The following is an 18,819-nucleotide window of genomic DNA, read 5'->3' as shown; positions in this document are numbered from 1 at the left end:
ATGTATTGTATTTTGCATTTTTATTTTTATTAATAAAAATAGCATTTTAAAATAATTTTATATTTATATTTTTATTTTGTTTTGTAAGACAATTGCAGATAAAAGCAACTTATTGCAGTTTTAAAAATCCCTCTAGTAACTAACGTGTTTTGGCAGATTGCTACCATTGTGAAATAGAAAACATTTTGTTTCTAGGGCATGTAGATCGCAATATAACTAATATATTTTTTTCCGTATTTAGACACTTTGTCCTAAAGTTTTTGTTGTTGTTTGTCTTTTACATGCAGCTGCGTGATTCAGGTTCGTTGCCTCGTCCAGTGGTGCTGGTGAAGTCATCAGATGCAGAAGAACTGATGGGACTCGTCAATAAAAACGAAGAAGCCATGGTGGTCATAGACATCATGATGGAGACTCAAAAATGGGTGAGTAATCGTATCCACATTTAATTGATGTCTTTTAATTTCTAGGCTTTACTGTTTCAGTCTTCCTGCTGAAAACAAGAGTTTAAACCAGCATGAGTTTGCATGGCTGGTAGTGTTGGTTCAGCTGACTGACCAGTATGTTTAGGCCTAGTTTAAATGTTGGGGTCGGAACTAGAAAATAGTTTAGAGATATGGTAAGTACTGTTGGTTTAAAAGGAACAATGTTGATCCTGTATTATCACAGTTATAGCTGTGTTATGTGCCTGAAAATATTAGCTAGTAGGGCTAGTCAACCAGTATGGTCCCTCTGGAGATGCTGTTTGGCCAAGATTGTCTTCTGCTAGTTAATAGATGACAACATCTAAAAGTCAACATACAAAATACAAACATAAAAAAAAACTGTAACTGGGACAGCATCCTGTTAGATTTGCTTTAACTTAAAGTGTTTTTGGGATAGCACCTTCTGTCTGTTTATTGGTTAAAATCCTTTAATTGGTGGTTTGAGGACAGGACACTCAAGCTTCACTCTTCGTATGTTATGTACACAGCCTCACTATGATGTTGGCATCCTGTTGACTGTGGCTCTGGTTGTGTTGGCCATCATCATGATCTTTGCTCTACGCTTCCGCTGCAGGTCCAACAGAACCTGGGTAAGAAAACACAACACACATTATACCTGGAGTGGTCCTGAAGAGCCACAGTCCTGCAGCCTTCATAAAAATTCACCTTCCTGTAGCTTTCTAGTAAGCCTCGGACCTTGATTGGCTCGTTTAGGTGTGTTTGATTAGAGTTGGTTTGAAACTCTGCAGGACTGAAGGTGGTCACCCCTCCATTATATACCAATACAGCCTACAAATACTTTTAGTCTTGATTGTAACTTTTCCATTGCATCATTGTACTCCACTCCTGTTCTGCATGATCATAACTTATTGTTTTGACTTTTAAATTCACTCTAGAATTCTCATCATTTTTTCTCAACTCCCAGGACTCTGTGCACCAGCAGAACATGCGTGCCATCAGCAGGTTGGAAACGCGCACATACAGTTCTCAGGGTTGCTCTGGCTCCCAGCATTCTCGTGGGGCTCCAGGGTCAAACAGCAGCTCCAATTCCAGCCCAATCTGTGCCATCTGTCTTGAGGAATTCATGGATGGCCAGGTAGGAGACGAAAAGAACAAAAAAGCATTATATGATTTTGATGAGGGGCGAGATAAACCATCAAACCCAGACAGGAAAAGGACCACTTTTGTATTGAGGCACACCAATGGTACATTTAATATTACATTTTCTCTGTCTCTCTGGTAGGAATTGAGAATCATCTCCTGTGCTCATGAGTTCCATAAGGAGTGTGTCGACCCCTGGCTCCTACAGCACCGTACCTGCCCACTGTGCATGCACAACATCATGGGTAAACAGCCTCAGGGTACATATATATTTCTCCAATAACATTACTGTAGAGCCTCAGAGGCAGCACTGTATTGAAATTCCTCTTCTTTCTTTATCATATGCTTCCTAAATATGAACACATCCAGTTTAATAAGATGCTGAAACCTGTGTGACTTTCTTCTATGGAACACAAAAGATAAAAGGCCCCAGTGTTGTTAGACCCCAATGTTCTTCAAAATGTCTTTCAATGTTCTAAGGAAGAAGGTCATTATAGGTTTTGGTAAGACCTGAAGCAGGATTTCATTTGCTCAGAGCCAAAGCCTGAACATACCCTTAACTCTAGTTCTTGATTTTCAAGAAGAGTTGTTTTCAAGAACCAAATGTTTTCAAACTAAATTCACCATCTATCCCCCATTAGGTTCAGATCTGGCATCCCGTCAGCCCCAAAGAAGTCGAATGCCACCCCCTCCACCAGAGCACAGTCAAGCTTTCCTCCTTCCCCATCACTATTCAAACCAACACCCTTATCCCCAGCACCACGTTCCCTTTTCCCTGCGACATCATTACCCCCGTAACCCCTCTGGACCTTTACCCCATTTGGGCCACTATGGAAACTCTCCCCCTCCTCATACACGGACTCTCCATTGCTTTCCCAGCAGACCGTTGGGTGCTAGCTGTGCGTACCACTTGGCTCCGGATGCCCAACACGGACATCCGCACAGGACAGGCGGGCATGGGTGTCGGACCGGGGAACATCACTATGCAGCCCCAAGAAGGTCGTGTCACCGGTGTCCCGGAGGGCCTTTGCGGAATGCTTCAGGTTCTCGGATGCATCATGTGGCATCGTCCGCAAACCATGCAACTCATCATCACCTGCCACGTGGAGGAGGCTCTCACAGTCGCCAGGATGACGGCAGCTGCTCGGGAGGGAGTTACCATACGGAGCGTAGCGGTTACCTTGCAGACGGACCGGCCAGCGATTCCAGCTCAGGATCGTGCCACGGCTCGTCCAGTGACTCTGTATTGAACTGTACGGACATCAGCCTGCAGGGTGTCTATGGCAGCTGGTCCACTTTTCGTAGCTCTCTAAGCAGCGATTACGATCCGTTTGTCTACTGCGGTCCAGGCAAAGCTCCACTCAGAGGGAGCATGGAGGCCACGCAAAGACCTCGTTCCTTGGACTCGGTAGTGAACCGAACCGGGGGTGGAAGGGGCGATAATGCCGGGGCCATTTGCCCGGAAGAACAGCAGCAACAAGTGGCTGTGTTCAGTCACGTTCACTATCACAGGCATAGACACCACTATTACGAGGACGGGGAACTCAGTAAAGGGCCCAGCCGAGGCTCTGACGAGGAACAAGGGGCCACGTCCTCAGCCGTGGCAGCAAGCGGGACTTGTCTAATAACTAAAGAAAAAGACTCCTCCGGGTGTCAGGTACAGCACCAGTCTTGCCACTGCCCCAAAACAGACCTCAGTTCAAGGAGGGTTGAGGATAGAGACCCGGACCCTGTTTCCTCCTTGGGTGCCTCCGTGATCCTTCCCTCTCCTCCCTTAACCTCTCCGTCCCCAACCTGTTGCCACAAAGGCCCAGGGTGGACAACCAGTCGGAAAGCAGCTGGCTGTCCATTGGAAGTGCCTTCACCGATTGCTCACTTCCATCAAAATTTGGACCTTCAGGATGATTGTAGCATTCATATCCACTACGGACAGGGAGCGGGAAGCTACTGCTGCACACCTCCGCCAGACATGGCCCCCACACTACTGCCAGTGCCCCTGATCTTGGACTCGACGGGTATGACTGACTGGCCTTGCTGTAGTGGGGCACATGTGGTGTGGCAGAAGCAGGTGCAGCAGGCCCATTCAGAGCCTCAGCTCCTGGGACCCACTTCTGGAATGGACAGACCCCTATGTAGGGCCCATCATGGCCCAGGGGATGAACTTCCCATGGACATCTGTCTGTACTGCCAAACTCTACACAATAGTCAGGGTGAGTATGTCTGACTGTAGTGCTCCACTAGAGTACTGCTGGAATGAGTCCTAATAAGGCTGATGATACACAGGGGAAATTTTTGAGCAATGTTGCTGGGCAACTTTGGTTAATGTTGCCATCAAAGGGCAACCAGGTGAGAGACAGGGCCCACAACCGATCTAAAGTATCTAGATAGAAAATTTGTTACCCATTCTCAATGGGAAAGTGCCCAAGCAACATTGTTTAAAAAAGTTGCCTGGCAAAATTGCTCAAGAAGTTGCCCTGTGTATCATGAGTTGCATGAGTTTTTGGACTTATGGTTCCATTGTGTGGCAGTCAGTTGTTTTTTGGTGAAATGCCTGAAATAAAGGCTGTGATTTCCACAGGCTCAATATATTTTCACATTGTATTCTACTACATAATATACACCATTATTACCGCTCATGTTTTTTAAGCTTTTACACATCTTGTCAAACAGGTAAACTTATCTTCTCAATAGTCTACTTTTAGAGCCTTTTTGTATTTATAGTCACATTCCCACAAACTATTCCAACTCAAATTTTCCAACTTGTAGATTTTTAAAATTGAATAAGGTGTCGGAAACTTGGTGATGGTGAAGTTGAAGTCATAAATTTTTGTTTTTTTTAGAAAAAATATATAAGAATCATACACTTTTGTTTGTCACAAAGCTTATTTTTTGCAATAGCCCAAAAGCCAACTGAAAAAACCCTATTGTCTTTTTGTTGAGGGAACTAGGGTGACGGGGTTGGTGTATAAAATTCTCTATTGCTGGTTATAGCCTGAATGTACACAGCTGATTTTCAGTTTTAATTAACTGTCCCTTCAATTTAATGAGTTTTACATGTTTTTTTTCCTTCTTCACAGGGTCAGAGGAAGAGTCTGGTGTTTGAGAAGACTCTTCATCCAAAACTCCTCACGCTGCTACACAAGAGCCGAAATGGACAAAACTCTTCGGCGATCTCTCGCTGTCTCTTTCGCTCACATGTTGAGTCTTCCGTATAATTCCAAACATCTTCTGCAATATCAAACTGAATTACTCAGAATCTCCAGACCTCAGATTTCATTCTCACAAATAATTCAGCAGTCACTGACGATTAGATGGATTCTCCAAAGTACTCTTCAGTAGTGACCCACTGTTACTAGCACCTTTCCAATGTCCAGAACAAGTCATTCTTGGTACTTTACCCAATACGGTCCAAATGCGACTTTTCATAGACAAACAAGTGGTATTAATTCAGGCCGTTTTCAAAGGATCTGGAACATGCGCATGAGATTAGTATCTTCTCTTGTAAACAAGTCTGAGAAACAAGTCTCCTTGGCGATCTTCATGAAAACCCTTTCCATTGAGATTCCAACCCGTATTCCATTGAGATTTATACTTGGCGTATGTCCTTTATGCAAGTACGTAGATGCTTCTATCTACACAAGCATGGTTGTTGTGTTCTGAAATGTGTCAGAACTGATTCATAATGCGACAATTTGTCTTGTTCTACAGTCATTTTTCTCTTTTAGGTTAATTACTATCGTGGCAGAATTCTGTTTACAACAGCTACCTGATTAATAACATAATATGAAGGTATAGTTATACCTTGAAGACTGAGATACGAAGCATGTACAACGAAACCAAGCGCTTGCAATGCATCAGCTGTGCACTTCTGTGTTTGCGTACTTGCATAAAGTATGTTTCATTAGTTCACTGAGCCTACTGGCTAAGTTTGAACTATCTAGTCATTGCGATGCTACCCACCTCTTCCATTTCATTTCTAGTTTTTTAACTATGTGTTGGGCTACGTTCAAGCATCTGGCCTGGTTTTCCAGCACTACCTCAGATAACCAATCAGAAAGTCCTGTTAGCGAGACGGTACTTCAAAGGTACTTGTGCGTTGGCCTCTCGTTACCTCTGACAGATATTAACTCTATCTGTCCTTGGAAAGGAGCATTTCATTGAGGTTTCAGGTCTCGGTTTTGTTAATTCAGAAATGGCAGCTGTTATTTACAAATGTTTGTGTCTTCATTTATTAATTTTGCTCGTCAACTGAATGAAATGACTGAATATATTTAGGGAAGGTTGTGAAGATTTTTTTTTTTTTGCTTTTTGTTTTATTTTGGTCTGTTGAGCCTGTAATGTGTTCGGGCTGAGAAGGACTTACATTTCCCAGAATGCTTTGCTTTCACCTCTGTGACTCTCATGTTCCCTTAAAGGGACGCGACATTTCATAGAAACCAACCAGCAAACAAGCTTACCAAAAGTGCCTCTGTAACCCATGAAATGAACACTTCATGAAGTTTATACATACGTTTATGTAGCCTGCTGTCATGTTCCTGGCAATACCAGCTGACACACAAAACTTGAGTTGACTCGACGCGTATTGCCTGCAAGCATAGTTATTCTCTGTTACCCAGAAATGTCTGTTGTCATATATTGTAAAATCCAACCTTTAAAGGTATGGTCTGGGTTCAAAACAAGCTAAAACATGTGACATGCTGGAAGTAACCCCTTCCTTTAGTTTGTAAAAAATATCCGATGCAGTTCTGAACCTGTACCATTCCTTTAAGTAAAGAAAAGGAAACACTGGAAATCTTGCCATGACAAACACCTGAATGTTTTTTTTTTTTTTTTTTGTCTGTCAGTAAATGGTCAAACTGGTCAAAGGTCTTGATCCTTTGAACCACAAACACCTCCCATGAGTATTTTTGGCTTTATACCGTCACATGCTGGTTTTCATCAAAATGAGGCTGAATTCCAAATGAAAATATATGCAAGACAAAATATAGTAAATCCCAGTATAGGGTTTCCTCATACAGGGTTCCCACACCTTAAGACCAATGATTTTTCCAGTTGTTATCGTAAAGAGTCATTTTATAGAGATTACACTCAGAAAGAGAAAATTTTAAAGATACTTTTAAAGTCTATTAAAAATTTTAAAGCCATGCATAATAGTAAGAAATTATTTTGACTGGAATGTTGTTGTTTTTCATAACATGATTTCCAGGCCTAAAGAAGCTTTTTAAATGACCTTGTACTTTGTGTGGGAACCCTGGCAAGTTCAGATACTTAGATGCATCTAGACAGTCATTTGTTCACTTTTTCATCAACCAAAGATAAGAATTGTCCAATACTTTCATTAAGTTGCAGTGAATCTTGTAAGTAATTTTAGTAATTAAATCCTTATGATTTTCTTTTAACTCAAGATAGTTCGTAAACACAGCTATTGCTACCAACAACCACGGATTACTGAAGATCTGCTTTGCACTTCCTTGTTGGCATCCGTCTCATACAGATTCACACGTAAAACTCTTAGCTTTGTCTAGAAAGGATGCAAACAGCACTTTTCCTTGGGAAAAAACAAAATCCGCATGTGATTCAAGAAAGGAACGCAAAGCAAAGCAATCGAAGCACTATGTAGCTACCAGTTCTACGTCAATCAAACCAAACAGTGAGGATGATTTTATTTTCGGTCCTTTGTGTTGGTCATCAATTATGTCTGTTTTGTTCATACGCTCTCTCTTTTCCACAGCAAATCAGTTAAAACTGCCTTTTTTAGTAGAGCTAAATCCCTTCAGAAATCAAGGGATATGCCAGTATATGTTCAATATTTTGTGTAAAAAAAAAAGACAGACAGTTATAAGATAAAGTGTTGTATTTTATATATAATAGAACATTTCAATATGGTTAATGTCACTAATATATTTATTTACTAATATATTTATCCATTTTTGTCCAGGTCTGAGAAAATTTGTAAAAATGTTATTTTCTCACTTTTGGAATGATATTCTTTATGAAACGTACAGCTGCCATCATAGATGTATAAACCTGGCATCATTCCGATTATATACAAATAAATTATTTTGAAATAAAAATACAGAGAATGTGGTGTTCATTTTATTTGATTTAATATATAATTGTACACACACACACAGGAAGTAATTATTTAAAAATAAGGTCCATGTTTTTATTTTTTTATTTAATGTTTTAGATATTTTTCTTTTTATCTGTCCTTTTATTTGGGGGGGGGGGGGGGGGTTGTATTATGTATGGGTAGTTAATAGTAACAATTTTGTCTGAAGGAAGGGACTCGAGCCATATCCAGTAAACTACCTACAAGACAACTTCAAAAGTTGTTAATTCTTAAAAGGTAAATTGGTTGTTCACCCAAAGCGATCAAACTTCCTCAGCAAGATGTTTATTGAAAGTTAAATTAGTGGTTGAATAAACTACTATTCTAACTTTAACAAGAGACCCACATATTAAGCCAGACCACCTCAGCACAGGCAAGAACCACTTAAATTTTCTGCAGAAAAATATTTTAATTTTTTTTTTTCAATCCCCTTTGACTCTGAAAGTGGATGTAGCAGATGAACAAATAAGAAAATGATATATAGTTCTTTTATTAAATGTCTTTATTGTTGTCCTGGACATTTTAGTTGATGGTGTTATATTATTTCACTCCAGCATGAGGCCAGAGTAAATCACCTTAATGCAGTTGTGTGTGTTAGTAAAAGGCCTTCGGGACGCCCTGGCTCTCCGGTGTGAGAACCGTGAGGTTTCCTCTGGCATCCTGGTCTTTCTCAATGGCCTCGAACAGAGATTTGAAGTTTCCAGCTCCAAAACCCTAGTGGATAAGAAGACATGGCAGAGTGACCGGTTTAACTGGGTCCTTATGATGAAAAAACAGAGAATTAGACCCAGATAAAACATGAGGTGTGGAATATGCTTCACTGAGAAATTGCTAGTAAATTTCACAAATAATTAGAAAGACACAGCAATATTGAACTTGAAGTAAATGTCAGTTTTTGAAGTAGAAAATCCAAAGTATTTTCCTGAAAAACATACTCCAATAATCGACTTTAAAATATAATTTTTTTTACAAATTTACCTCACATTTTGTGACATTTCTACAACTTTACTTTTCAAACCAGAAGAATTAAATGGCACAGAAAAAGTAACCAAGATCCCTTTTTATAGTAACATTGTTTACAGTGATGTGCAACCTGTATATATCTGCTAATATCTAAAAATAAATGTGTTTTAGAGTTTCATTGTCCTTTAACAACAAACCAGTCTTTGGATTTGATCTGTTAATGTCATTGGGTTCATTTTCTTGCTCTGTCTTACAGTTTAAACACCACAGAGGAAAGTAAAGCCCCCTTTAGTGCAATTCAGGTAGAAATGTCTTGTCTTTAGGCATTTCCTTCACTTCACAAGCTTTAAAAAAGCCCCTAATAAAAACTATGAGCCTGTTCAAACATGTTTTCTTAGAGCTCAGATTCAAACTCAGTACTGTATTTACTGTACCTCATAAAGACTATATATTTGATCTTGTATATTTCATCTGCATGACATTATTTTATGCCTAATCCTGATATCAAGGTTATTCAAGGTAAAAGGCCGTCCGTCACTGAGGGTGATCTATTGTAATTCCTAGGCCTGTCCAGTTGGTAGAGAGTGTGGTCCAGTGAGGCTCCAGAACAAAAATGAAAGTCTTTTGCTATGCCTTTGATTTCGCACAATCCGCTTGATCTGAGGTGTCTACAGCGATCTATCACGCCACATTAAAGAGCACCAAAACGGTATTTATTGCTTGAATTTCCTAATAAAATGGACAGGATTTGAAATCTGAGACTGCATTTCATATCAAAAGTAACAACGCACAAAGCTTAACCTATTGCCTACTGTGCATTCATCAAATGAAAACAGCATCGACTGGGAGTTAAGAAACGATATTGGTTCATAAAAATAAGAATCTATTAAAACACATAAATCGATTTTTCTACCCAGCACTAGCATATTTTGTTGTCTCTGTTCATCTGTTCTCTTCATAAATAAATACCTATATGCTCGTCCTTTAGATTCATTATTAAAAAAATGAAAACGAGAAAAAAAATAAAAGCGAAATGGGTTATAATTAAAATATGAAAATTAAAATGACGGGTAATAATAGATTATGACGGAATTTTTACGTCATTTTTTTCATATACAATCATGGCCAAAAATATTGGCACCCTTGGTAAATATGATCAAAGGCGGCTGTGAAAATTAATCTGCATTGTTAATCCTTTTGATATTTTATTTAAAAAAATCACAAAAATCTAACCTTTCATTGGATAATAAGAATTTAAAATGGGGGGGAAATCTCATTATGAAATAAATGTTTTTCTCTAATACACATTGGCCACATTTAATGGCATCCTTTTATTCAATACTATTTGAAACCTCCATTTGCCAGTTTAACAGCTCTAAATTTTCTCCTATAATGCCTGATGAGGTTAGAGAACACCTGACAAGAGATCAGAGACCATTCCTTCATCCAGAATCTCTCCAGATCCTTCAGATTCACAGCTCCATGTCGGTGCTTCTTCTCTTCAGTTCACCTCACTCATTTTCTATAGCAGTGGTTTTCAATCCTATTCCTCGGGACCCACAGCTCTGCACATTTTGCATGTCTCCCTAATTTACACACCTGATTCAGATCATCAGCTCATTAGGAAAGAGCTCCATGAACTCAAATGAGTGTGTCATATAAGGGAGACATGCAAAATGTGCAGAGCTGTGGGTCCCGAGGAATAGGATTGAAAACCACTGTTCTACGGGGTTCAGGTCAGAATAATTTCTTGCAATTATATCTTGAATATAGAAATTATATCTTGCAATTCTGAGGAAAGAAGCCAGAGTTGCAAGGGGGAAAAAAGACAGAATTGTGAGAAAAAAGTCTGAATTAAACACCCACATTGTTGTTTCTTATGCATTTACACCCTCCTGCCATCGAATTGTTGTTTAAATCCAATATTACACTCGGATATGGCTGTACAGTGGCACGATATACAGGGTTCGTATAAGGTGCTAAAAGTGCTCGAAGTACTTGATTTTGACTTTTTGAAATTGAAGTCCTGGAAAGCCCTTGAAAACAGCCATATTTATGAAAAGGTACTTGAAAAGTACTTGAAAATTTAAAAGGCAGTATACATGAAATTAGTGTCAAATTACCTTTTTTTTTTTTTTTATTCAGTGGCAAAAACGGGCTTCCATATTAAACCTGGATGAATGAGGTCAAACACAGACTCACTGAGTGGTTGTTCCTCTGGATGACCTCCAGGAAGAGCGTCGGTCTGTCCTGCACGGGTTTGGTGAAGATCTGTAGCAGGTAACCTTTTTCGTCATAGTCTACTAAGATTTTTAACTCCTGCATTGGATAAAAGAACGCATGCATTTGAAAAATGCATTAGAAAAGGCATTCAGATGTGTCCATTTATTGAACTGAATGCACTGTCATATTGCTTTCTCTGACCTGCAGTGTTTTTAGGTCCTCCTTCACCTTGATCTTGGCCGTCTTGAGATTCTGCCGTAGGGAGTCGTAGTAATTATCTGGTGCGGACAGGAACTCCAACCCTCGAGCTCGGAGGTTCACAATCTGATTCATCAGGAAAGAGTTCAAGGTTTTGTATTTGACTTTATTGTAGTCTCATAGGAATGAATCATATTGAGAGGAGATGTGAGTTTTGAACCGTACAGCTTGGATGATGTTGGAGGTGTTTAGTGCGATGTGCTGCACTCCAGGTCCTCCATTGTAGTCAATATACTCCTTTACAAACAACAAGATGAAATTATGGAGGTAAGACAGATGTTTATTATAGATTTCAAATGTTTTAGCCAAAGGTGAAGTGTACCACAATTGTGGTAATTATGTTGACTTGACAAAGCCAACAGTGATCTACTATTTAATCTGCTTCTTCTTCTGAGACTAAATTAAGTCAGGGCCTCCTCCAAGAGTTTTCCAACTACAACCACCAAACTTGGGTCAGACCTTACAATTGGTCTGACTCGGGTTGCTGTATCTTCTCTAACTGATCGGAGTTATAGTTTTCGTTAAACGGACATTCAAATCTCAAATAGTCCCATTGACTTTTTATTAAGGGGGGTCAAAACTTTTGAACAAATATCACTTATAAAGTTATAGTTGTTTTTTAATTATAAAAAAAAAAAAAATAGTTGTTGTTTTATAGTGCAACTATAATTTACAACAGCAGCCTCATATATTTGTCTTCATTTTTATGGAGTAAAATTCAACTTAAATTAACAAAAACTAAAACAATAAGTTATTGTTAGAAATTCAGCTAATTTCTAGGACAAATTTAATTTTGAATTTAGTATAACTTAATGCACTAATTAACTAAAACTGCTAAGAATAAAATTAACTAGAAATTATTTGTAAAAAATGATTAAAAATACTAATAAAAATGATAATACTGTTTATAATAATAAATAATATATATAAAATGTTAAATTGCTGTTAAAATAACCATATTTTACAAAATAATTGCAATATGTTTTGGCCAAGTCGTGCAGTCCTATATAAATAACTTTAAAAATATATATGTATAAATATTTATAAATAAAACATTTACTGAAAAACCTTCAATGTTTGAGGTGTTTATCTGCATGTCATTTTACCATTAAGCAACATCAAAGAACCGTGAGCATGTGAATGTGTTGTTAAATTTGAGAAATATTAACGGACCCCTCTCAGGGGTGAATATTTTACATGAGGGTTTCAGCTGATGAAAAACGGTTTGGACTCACTGCCTTCAAGAATTCAGTAAAAAAACTGAAATATGTATGCAAGAAGTTCTGAATCTGCTGGAGCAACCTGGATTTGTGATTTCTTTTTCCCCGTGGCTGGTTCATTAATGGGCATCTTGATGGTTTCCTCATAATTGGTGACTACGATGGACCTGAGAGCGCTGTATTCGGTGTGGATCTGCTTATCATCGATGGACCAGAACCTGTGGAACATCAGACACTTCTGATACCTGCAGAAAAAGACAGATCCCGTTATTTGCCAGTGACATTTCCTCGAATTTGTCTTATTGATTTGTTTGTTGGACGTGTGACCCTCACCAGTCAGAAACTGGCACCATTTTATCATCTGGCTGGTTTCCCACAATGTGATCGATGAAGCGTAAATGTCCCGGCGGCCTTTGCACAACAAAGAAAACCCATTGTGAGAAGTTTGATGCTTTTGAAAGCTGAAATATATTATTTATGCCTAATTGCATGCATTTTGGGGTTGTGAAATGTCATAAATTAGGCAAGCGTTTGCATATCAGTATGTTTCTGGCCTAAGACTTGATTTGAGTGAATTTCCCAGTAAAACCACTCACAGTTTTGCTAACAGAGGGTCTCTGAACAGCGGCTCTTTGTATCCTGGCAGAAACAGACCTTTATACGGCCCCATGGACTCCACAAACGTGTGTGTCGTGTCTCCGTACTGCAAAACATCGCATCTCCAGCTCAAGCATTTAATGTAAGTGGATGTGTGTTTGGGCAAAACTCTTGCTGACTTACCGTCTGAATTACGGCGTATTTGACTTTGCCGTCTGAATCCTGCTCGACCCACGGCTCTCTGACGATCACTGCTCCTCTCTCTTTGGCTTTCTGCGAACACAGACACACTTCTATTCCAAAGTCCCTTCAAGGCAAATCAGTTCAGTGTGTGCAGTTATTTTCCAGGTGATGATTGTGTTCAGAATGGAATACTAACTGGCTGTGAACTGAAGAGAAAACACTGTACTGCCTGTTTAAAAAGTGCAATAGTATGCATTATGCAATGATAATTATTTTCATCTTATTACATGTTTTCTAGTTTTGTTTTTTTGTGATTGTTCTTTTCCAGAACCATTTTAACCCTCAAATTTGTTTATATGTAATTATATATTACATTTGCTTTATGTAATATGCATTATGCAGGAATAAAAAAATTTCCCCATGTTTTTGAGATTTTTTTTTAATTTCTGATATTCTTTTAATGACAGATAAATCCATTTTAACCCTCACATTATCATTGATGTAATGCAAATAAATAAATAATCAATCCTGCTGTTAACTTTAAAATGTGATTGTGTTTTTTTTTTTAACTAATGCCTACTTTTTAAAAAACAAAAGTGCTATAATATGCATTATAAAGATTTTTAAAACATGTTGCATGTGAGTTGCGTCCAGCTATCATTTTGGAAATAAATGTTTAATTTTCCATTTTTAAAGTGTAATTTTGTTGTAAAAATATCTTCTCTTTTGACAGCCTGATCAAAACTGAAGTTTTTAAAAAATCAGTCAATTTGAGTTTATTTATAAAGAGACTCTCTAGCAAACTAGAAAGAGAACACTTCTTGTAATATATGTTTAACTAAGGAAAGGCATCAATGACATCATCAGGAAGTGACATCATATTGGAGGGAAAAGGTCAGTCCCAGTGGATCGGATGAATTCTTTGATATTTTGTATATATATACTGCAGGAATAGTAAGAGTGATATTGGACACCCTCCCTGAATTAACCATGCAACATTATAAACATTATTAGTGTGAATTATTTAACATACTTCTGAAACCTTGCGCAACATATAGTGTGCAGTATCAGTATTATATATGAACAGTATTAAATATGATTTACCTTGATTAAAAAGTCACAGTCCTCCACTTGAAATGCCACGTCTTTCACTCCGTCTCCATGTTTCATGAGATGCTCGCCCATTTCTGTGGAGAGACGCTGGTGAGCGCTTGTCAATGTTTCTTGATCTTTTCATGTTTTTTTGTTTTTTTTAACCAGGCTCATTTTTAACCCCAAGTTAATGTTTCATTATGTTATTCCATGCTTTTAAGATGAATTCTGAATTAAGAATTCTTATCTTCTTAATGCAAAATGTATTATATTAGGTTTATTAACGCACTAATATTATGTGGCCTGTTTTTTCTTCACACCAGAATGTATAAAATGAATTGAAACAGTTCATACCTTCATTCCCAGGGTTTAGAGAGGACTCAAAGACGAAGATTATCTGAGAAATGAACAGAACTTCTTAAAGAAGTTGGTTTGTTTCCAGTCATTTTAGGCCATGTATATTCACACACACATGCACACACCTTGTCCTGTCTGATGGCGTGAGACACCACGTCTCTGCTGCCCGTCTCCAGACCTTTATACGCCAGCGGCTCGAAGCCAAACTTATCACAGTAAAACACAGCAGCCTACGGCAATAACAACATGAACAGATGCTTACTGCATGTCTTCAAGTCCATTGGTTAAGTATGAGTTACTAAGCAAAATAATTAAAAAAATTAATAAAAAAAGCTGTTAGAACAAATTAATAAAATGAATTTGTGCTGAAAAAACAAACAAACTGAAAACAACACTGCATAAATTGTTTAAGTTGTAATTAAATCTGGCCAAAATATATTTTAAATATGTTGTAAACTCTGAAGCTCAATGAAGAATATTGAAAATATATTTAGTTTCACCCTTCGAATACCAAAATGTGACAGATTCAGTGTTATTTTAGAATCACTGAGATACTGTAGTTTTTGTTAATACTTTGAATTAGATTTAAATTTGAATTTTTCTACATACATGTTCATTTTAGTTCAAGTTTTTTGTCTGTAGTTTTTATTAATTTTCATTACAGTTACTACATAACTAAAGTCAAACTAAATGAAAATGAGAAATGTTGTCATGGAAACTAGCCACATTTTTTTTTTTTTTTTTTTTAAACTATAATAATCCTGATATTGGGATTAGGGTTAGATATATGTGGATGGGAAAATATCATTTTAAATGCTTCTGAAAATACATTTATATTTTGAAAAATATACAATAAATGGTCAAAGTATATACTGATAGAACATATATTTACATAATTATATTTATTGAAATATATATATTTGAGCTTGTCTTACAAAGAAATACTTTTTGAGTCTTTGTAATTCAAAATTTTATGTTGAATTCAGTGTTACTTGTCAATAATTGTTACATTTATTTAAGTGTAAATCGTTTCCACGCCAATTTTGCAACTCTAAACCTACAAAGACGAAATATTAGCGGTGCAAAATAACGACATATTGGTCAACTGTGTTAATATGTAAACCTGTTCACTGAGACTAGCGAGATCAGATGAGATGAGCTATTGCATCACTGTTAGATTACGATCACGTTATTGATTTCATCTTCAGAGAAACCTTCGTCATCTGCATTAGTTCAGGATCTCTGGAAGCTTCTCTGATCTTCTGCTAACATCAGCAAGTCAAATATATAAGCAACATACAATATTAGCAGTCTAAAATATTTTATTTCATTTCAACCCACTTTATTTCATATTGTGCCACTAAGTTTATATTCAGTGCCAATATCTTATCAGAGACTCTCATTTAAACCTTTTGCATCAAAGCAGATTCGCAAAGGTTTCCAGTACAAAACTATCATACCTGAAAATTGAATTAAGTGCAAAATTATCTTGTTTTCATGTCAAAGCACTGTATATCATCACAATACACTAATTTTGTCATAACTGTTTTTTATGCACAGATTTAACTCACCTGTTTGGCGTTTCCCACCCAGAATTTCACATGGTGAAAACGTATAAATTTCCCTCTCTCTGGCTGCAAAAGAAAAAACTCATATTTAAACTTTTATATATATATATATATATATATATATATATATATATATATATATATTATATATATATATATATATATATATATATATATATATATATATATAATAAAAATAAAAAACAACTTAAACAAAAATAGTTGTTACATAATTAGAAGATTTTAAAATAAACATATTATAAATAATAAATATTTATAAATAAGATAATCAATTATTTAATTTTTTTAAACTTTAAAATCATAGTCAGGTTACCTTCTCTCCTTTGTCAGTGTAGGAAGTCTAAAAAGGGAACAGAGATCATAAATATGCATTTAAACATTTGTTCTCGATTGAAATAGGCTTCGAAAAACATTCAGAAAAGTCTCTTCAGAAGACTTCTGACCAGACAATAGATTGTTATTGTTACGAAAATTCTAATATAACTAAATATAACACATTTCTGCATCACAACTTTAATTTTACTGTAATTGAATGAAAATACAGTTAATGGATTCATAATCTCATATGGAAATGCAATATATAACATATATTGCCCTGTATGATATTGTCATATAAGGTGATGTATTATTTTATTATTTTTCATTTAATATTTGTACATTCTCTGCAGAGATGAAGATATAATTATAAATCCTCAAATAATTTTTATGTTTATGTTTTATATTTACTTATATAATATCAACATGTATTGACAGGATTTTGGATGAATATACATGTACGTGTATGTCCCAAAATGTATTACACATACATAAACATGCATATGTGTATGAGCTAGATATATATGTTAATATATGAAACTGTACCAATTTCTAGTGCATGTTAACTCATATGACAATATATTTCATGTGTATTTGTAATGAATGTAGATATATTGTAAATGTATATTTACTCACCATATTGATGTTGTCGGTGGGTCTGATGGACAGAAGAGCTTCACACACACACGGCCTGTTTTATGGAGCTCAGGTTAAACACCCCTTCAGTCTCGTCCAGCCAAAAGAGAGTCTGCACACACACCCACAGACACACACACACACACACACACACACATAGATATGCGGTTTATAGTGACTCTCCATAGATGTAACGGATTTTGTAATGTACAAACTGTATTTTCTATCCCCTTATAGCCCTACACCTAAAACTTCCCCTCACACAAAACTTTTATGCATTTTTAGATTTTCAAAACACTTCATTCTGTATGATTTATAAGCAGTTTTCCTCATGTGGACCAAAAAAAAACATGCCCACAAGATAAAAATTTACTGGTACTGCTAATGTAGGGAATAACACACACAGACACACACACGTTTACTTAGCTATCTAAATGGGTTCATCCCATAGGCGTAATGGTTTTTATACTGAACAAACTGTGTGTGCTATTGCCCTACACCAACCCTACACCTAAACTTAGCCCTCACAGGAGACTTTGTGCATTTTTACAATTTCAAAAAAACTTTGTTTAGTTTATTTTTAAACCCCTTTTACAAATTTGTCCCCAAAATATGGTTAAGTAGTCACACACACACACACACACACACACACACACACACTAAACTAAAACTAAATAAACAAATTAAAATGAATAAAAGATTATATAGGCATATTTAAAAATTAAACACAAAACAAAAAATGAAAACTTTAAAATTAAAGTGAAAACAGAACAAATCCAATTTAAAATATTAACAAATATAATAATTAAATTATGTATTCAAATATTAAAACTATAATATCATACTAACACTGGTTCACCTTCCCCTTACCAGTAATGTAAAATATAATGTGAAAATAGCACTGTTTTCCAAACAGGAAATAATTTAATAAAATCTGCATATATAAATCTGAATATAGAGAAGTACATCAGAATATATGACATGTTCATTAGAATACATGGTTGTCTAAATATATAGATGCAAATCTTGATATATAAATGTAAGTTGTGAATGTATAGAAGTAAATCAGAAAATATAGTTATAATTCTGAATATATAAACGTAAGTTGGAATGTATAGATATAAATCTGAATATATAGATATAAAACTGAATGTAAAATCACATGTATATATATATAGTCATAAGTCTGAATATATAAATCTGAAAATATTGATGTAAGTTTGAATATAGCCTATAGGTAAATGTAAATCGTGACTATATTTCTAGTTGCTAAAATGTTTCTGGATTATTCTACTGGCAAAGATATGACTTTAGTAATATGCATACATAGAATAAATGTCCATTTATTATGGGATCGTGCAGTACTTTGATTTGTACGCTAGAGGGATCCCTATCATTCAATATTTCACCATAATGAAGCTTCTAGAAACTCTTAACCAGACACTGCATGTTTCTGATATGAAAATATGTTTTCAATAGTTTTTAGTTTTAATACACAGAAGAGATTTACACTGAATCCCTCTGCAGTTTCCTCAAAAGCCGTCATGCGAGCAGTTTCCTCAGAAATGATCATCTGACTGGACCAAATAACACGAAGCTAATGAAGAAACCTGAGCTCATCTAACAGAACAGAACTGTTATCTAGAATATTGCCAAATATGTGCTGTTTTGACAGAGCTGCATTTTGCTTT

At 36.3% G+C, this 18,819-nt stretch overlaps 2 protein-coding genes across 2 annotated transcripts in view; one reads left to right on the top strand and one right to left on the bottom strand.

The window, feature by feature from the left end:
- Positions 1–7,648, top strand: part of LOC306871759 (E3 ubiquitin-protein ligase RNF43-like) — a 99,667-nt gene extending 92,019 nt beyond the window's left edge. Inside the window, exons 4-9 of the mRNA XM_079419899.1 lie at positions 288–422; positions 971–1,072; positions 1,408–1,578; positions 1,726–1,843; positions 2,225–3,793; positions 4,661–7,648. Coding sequence (XP_079276025.1) covers positions 288–422; positions 971–1,072; positions 1,408–1,578; positions 1,726–1,843; positions 2,225–3,793; positions 4,661–4,686 — 2,121 coding nt within the window. The 3' untranslated portion in view covers positions 4,687–7,648. The remainder of the gene's footprint in view (positions 1–287; positions 423–970; positions 1,073–1,407; positions 1,579–1,725; positions 1,844–2,224; positions 3,794–4,660) is intronic.
- Positions 7,649–8,179: 531 nt separating this feature from the next.
- Positions 8,180–17,188, bottom strand: LOC306871679 (4-hydroxyphenylpyruvate dioxygenase-like). The gene is made up of 14 exons (XM_079419774.1): positions 17,129–17,188; positions 16,491–16,517; positions 16,160–16,222; positions 14,714–14,818; positions 14,586–14,628; positions 14,244–14,326; positions 13,140–13,229; positions 12,956–13,062; positions 12,693–12,770; positions 12,442–12,604; positions 11,305–11,376; positions 11,083–11,205; positions 10,861–10,977; positions 8,180–8,409 (listed from the first exon to the last, which is right to left on the bottom strand). Exons 1-14 carry the CDS (start codon positions 17,129–17,131, stop codon positions 8,290–8,292), a joined length of 1,194 nt encoding a protein of 397 aa, XP_079275900.1. The 5' UTR covers positions 17,132–17,188; the 3' UTR covers positions 8,180–8,289.
- Between the last annotated feature and the right edge of the window lie 1,631 nt (positions 17,189–18,819).

This window comes from Barbus barbus (assembly GCF_936440315.1).
Source record: "Barbus barbus genome assembly, chromosome: 6".
Lineage (NCBI taxonomy): Eukaryota > Metazoa > Chordata > Actinopteri > Cypriniformes > Cyprinidae > Barbus > Barbus barbus.
Note: the sequence above shows the minus strand (reverse complement) of the source record. Positions and strands in the feature narration are given on the sequence as shown.

What these genes read in the sequence shown, in the direction of transcription:
- LOC306871679 (XM_079419774.1), bottom strand. An exon ending in ACACTGACAAAGGAGAGAAG is followed by an intron (nt 16,223 to 16,490) that starts GTAACCTGACTA and finishes TTTCTTTTGCAG; the next exon opens with CCAGAGAGAGGGAAATTTAT. An exon ending in ACGCCATCAGACAGGACAAG is followed by an intron (nt 14,629 to 14,713) that starts GTGTGTGCATGT and finishes TTCATTTCTCAG; the next exon opens with ATAATCTTCGTCTTTGAGTC.